Source organism: Bidens hawaiensis, unplaced genomic scaffold (assembly GCF_021521415.1).
Source record: "Bidens hawaiensis isolate Kalapana, Puna unplaced genomic scaffold, B.hawaiensis_p1.1 tig00055224_1, whole genome shotgun sequence".
Classification (NCBI taxonomy): Eukaryota; Viridiplantae; Streptophyta; class Magnoliopsida; order Asterales; family Asteraceae; genus Bidens; species Bidens hawaiensis.
In genome coordinates, this window is record NW_027499982.1 from 24907 (window position 1) to 29044 (window position 4138).

Here is a 4138-nt window from a genome sequence, read left to right on the forward strand (position 1 = left end):
TTATATTTTCATTTTTAACCCAAATACCCCCACGATTTTTAAACGGTTATAACTTTTTCGTACGTTAATATTTTTAAAAACAATTGCACCATAAAAACGAGCATTTAATTCTCTTTAATTTGAGTATGATATTGTCATAGTTTCTTTTCAGTTAAAAAAATAAAATTTTACGTATAGGCATTTGCCGTCCGATTTTGATGGTTAAACTATGAGTCAAGCCAACGGTTTTTTGTCACCGAAAATTGAAACTAGACCGTTGAAAATTGCAACCAACAAAACCAAACCATTAACAATGGTTAGGTTCCGTTTTCGTTTGTACTTGGATATTAAATTGAGTTTAAAATAAGAACTATGAATCTACTTATAACAATAAATGGTTTCACGGTTACAAACGAAACAACAAGCACCTATAAATCTATGTGATTATCAATGTCAGTGTTTCCCGCTGCATCGCGTGGGTACCCGTCTAGTTATAAACTTATATACAGCAATATAAAATCCAACAACAAATCTCATTTCGTAAAAAGATGATCATCCAACCAACTTTAGGGTATCGAAACCCAATTTCGTCAGGTGGTGTGTCACTAAACCATACAGAAAGAAGCAATCTTTCGTTTTCGGTTTGCTGAATCATATTTATTCATTTCTTTATGACGGTTCTTTGAGAAATAATTAATAAACAAATTAGATTTACTTTTACACTATGTTCCAGAGTCTCATTTAACGAGGGGAGGGGGGAGAAAGGAAGATAAAATGTTAAAATATCATGTTCCAGAGATTTTTTAAGGAGAGAATTGGAGGGGATGAGAAGGAAAATACTAGAAAATTTAAACATATATTCATCCTCTCAATTGAAGAGATTATGAGAGAAAACTTTTCAATTATTAAATTCCCCTTAAAACTAATTTTATTTTAGTTTTGCTTAAAGGGTATGATAGTAAAACTATAACTTTCTTTTCTTTTCCTCTCAGCTCGGGAACACATGAAATATGTAAATTCCTTTATTTTCCTTTCCTTCTCATTAAACTCAGAAACACAAAAAAAAAAAACTTTTCGTCTCCTTTCTTTTCTCTCCAAATTTCCGTCCCCTCCCCTCCCATCGTTAAATGATACTCTGGAACACAGTGTTATTATTACATCAACCCTTTTTTCTCTTTAAAAAAAACCCATTTAGATTATTGACGGAATGGTTAATAATAATCATTTACAAGTGAAAGGACTAAATGGTTAAACCGAGAAAGAAGAGGGTTAAAGTTTAAAAGTTGGTGATCAAAGATAATCATGAATGAGAAGAGATAATTATTAGAGTTAGAGATCAAATTTGCTTTAATTGGTTTATTTGGTTTTTTGGTCGGTGTTGGTTCATGTTGCTAGATCCAGTTAAGTCCAACATTTGAAATCGATCAAGTTGTTTGAATGAAAAAAAAAAAAAAAGGAAACAAGAGTGTGGTCGGCTATAGGAGAGTCGAGAAAGAAAAATTAAGGAAAAGAAGTAATAAAGCAACCAAGTTTGTTGAAGAATCAACTACGCTAGTGTTGATCAAGAAAAGGAAAGAAAAGACAAATAAGTAGCTTGAGTCAAAAGGAATTAATTAGAAGAATAAAACCTACCAAACAAGTAGGTTAAATATCCTTTCCTGGTGCTGAAGTCCATCGACAAAGAAAAAAGGTCGAGAACAAGGTAACGAGCACAATCTAATTGTTTTTCAACAACGTGAAGATTAAAAGAAAGGGTACCAATGAAGAAGAGCGATCGAGCATACTATTAGTCAACGTGTATTTATGTATAATATATGTGTATAGCTGTATATGTATCACCTCCTAAATTAGCCTTAAGTTTGTTATTTTCCCTTAGTATTTATAGGGATGTACATCACTGGAATAGATTATCGAATTCTTACAATTAACATGGTATCAAAGCACACTTGCTCTGAACCCTAATACCGCCGCCGCCATTTTTTTTCAAGCCTACGGGCTTCCTCATCGCCGCCGCCATATTAGCCTTCACCGGAGCATTTTTTTTTTCTTTCGATCCTCTCTACCTGCTCGTTGTTCATCATGACCAACGGAAAAGAACTTGCTACTCCTGCCACCGCTCCTCTTCATCCAATCTATACCGTGACGAACATCCAAAACAATATCCGCACGTTGGATGGCACCAAGGTGTCGTACTCGTCGTGGGTTAAACTCTTCCTCCTCCACGCCCATGGTTATGATGTCACAAACCACATTGATGGCACATCACCACCGGCTAAGCAGGATCCGGAGTACGAGTCTTGGAACAAGATTGATGCTATCATCTTGTAGTGGATCTACGGGACACTGTCTGACAATTTGCTCACCCGAGTGCTGGAAAACGAGTCGACTGCGTACGAGGCTTGGACCCGTATCAGGAATCTGTTCTTGAACAACAAGGGTGCACGTGCGGCAGCCCTCGAACAAGAGTTTGTCAATCTCAAATTGGCCTCGTTTTCATCTCTGGAGGCTTACTTTCTGAAACTGAAAGAACTGGCTGAAAAGTTGAAAGACGTTGAAAGCCCGGTTACCGAAAACCGTCTTGTGTTGCAACTGGTGCGCGGGTTACCGCGGGAATATGACAGTGTTGGTTCATTCATCAATCAACAACTACCCACATGGGAGTCTGCTTGTAGCATGGTTCAACTCGAACAACACCGTCAACACGCTCGGGAACCCAGCCCACCACCCGTTGTTGCTGCTGCCATTGAGCAACCTGGTAACCACGTTGCTCCTCCTGAACAACGGCGTGATAACCAGCCTTTTGTTCAGTCTCATGGACCGACTAACCAGCGTCGTCAAGGCCTAAATACCCGCAGGCCCACTCGTACAACTACTGGGTCGTCCTCCAATGCTGCTAATACCTCAGCCGGGCCATCTCGTGGAAACCACCCACCCTGGCCTGCTCAATCTTCCGGCTATTGGCATCCTTATTGGGCCCCTCCACCACCATGTCCATACCCAACCCAATCCGGTTGGGCCTCACCTTGGCAGCCCAACAGCAGCCCATGGTACCCTCAAGCTTCAAGGCCTCCTACCAGATCTGGGTCACAACCACAAGCTCATTTGGCTGACCTCAACCCGCTTGAACCCACTAATCTTGGATATGCTTTTGATGCTATGACAATGCAACCACCTGATGAATCGTGGTTCATGGATACCGGTGCAACCAATCATCTCAGCGCCGACTCAGGTATGGTTTCGTCTTCCTCTCGTGTTACACCTATTAAATCTATACTCATTGGAAATGGTCAATCTATACCAATACTCGGATCAGGAAACACTACACTACCCGGACCATCCCGTGACCTTTACTTAAATGATGTCCTAATATCACCCAATATATTTAAAAACCTTGTTTTTGTTCGTCGTTTTGCTATAGATAATTGAGTTTCCGTTGATTTTGACCCATTTGGCTTTTCTGTGAAGGATTACAAGAGTAGGACGCTCCTGAGTCGCCATGATAGCGAGAGTCATCTCTGTCCGGCCACCAACACCACCAACACTTCCGCGTCTTCGTTACTTACTACTACTACTACTCCGAGTGCTCCATGGCATGATCGCCTTGGACACCTGGGGATTAATATTTTAAATTGTCTTCGTATTTCTGATTTTATTTCATGTAATAAGACTTCTCCTTTGGTTGTTTGCAATTCTTGCCAATTATCAAAACATAAACGGTTACCTTTTAATAACTCGTCATCTAATACTTTTAAGCCATTTGATATACTTCATTGTGATTTATGGACGTCACCTATATCTAGCATTAATGGCTATAAATATTACATGGTAATAATAGATTACTTCACTAATTACACTTGGGCCTACCCACTTAAATTCAAGTCTGAAACTTACTCAAAATTCACTCAGTTTCATAATTTTGACAAGACCCAATTTCATTGCACCATTAAGTCGTTCCAATGCGACATGGGAGGAGAGTTTGATAATAATCAATTTAAAACCTTTGCTTCCAACAATGGGCTTCAATTTCGGTTCTCTTGCCCTCAAACATCCCAACAAAATGGGAAAGCCGAGCGTATGATTAGGCGAATAAACGAAATCATGCTTTGTCTCCTAACTCATGCAAGTGTCCCGCCCGGCTATTGGGTAGAAGCTCTACACA

The 4138-nt window shown here is 39.6% G+C and overlaps 1 protein-coding gene across 1 annotated transcript; it reads left to right on the forward strand.

Moving 5' to 3' along the window:
- The first annotated feature begins 2058 nt into the window (after positions 1-2058).
- On the forward strand, positions 2059-3405 carry LOC143601033 (uncharacterized). The gene is made up of 2 exons (XM_077078545.1): positions 2059-2217; positions 2308-3405. The coding sequence occupies exons 1-2, from the start codon at positions 2059-2061 to the stop codon at positions 3403-3405; spliced, it is 1257 nt and encodes a 418-aa protein (XP_076934660.1).
- The last annotated feature ends 733 nt before the right edge of the window (positions 3406-4138 follow it).

What these genes read in the sequence shown, in the direction of transcription:
- LOC143601033 (XM_077078545.1), top strand. Translation starts at nt 2,059, where the DNA reads ATGACCAACGGAAAAGAACTTGCTACTCCTGCCACCGCTCCTCTTCAT. An exon ending in TCCACGCCCATGGTTATGAT is followed by an intron (nt 2,218 to 2,307) that starts GTCACAAACCAC and finishes ATCATCTTGTAG; the next exon opens with TGGATCTACGGGACACTGTC.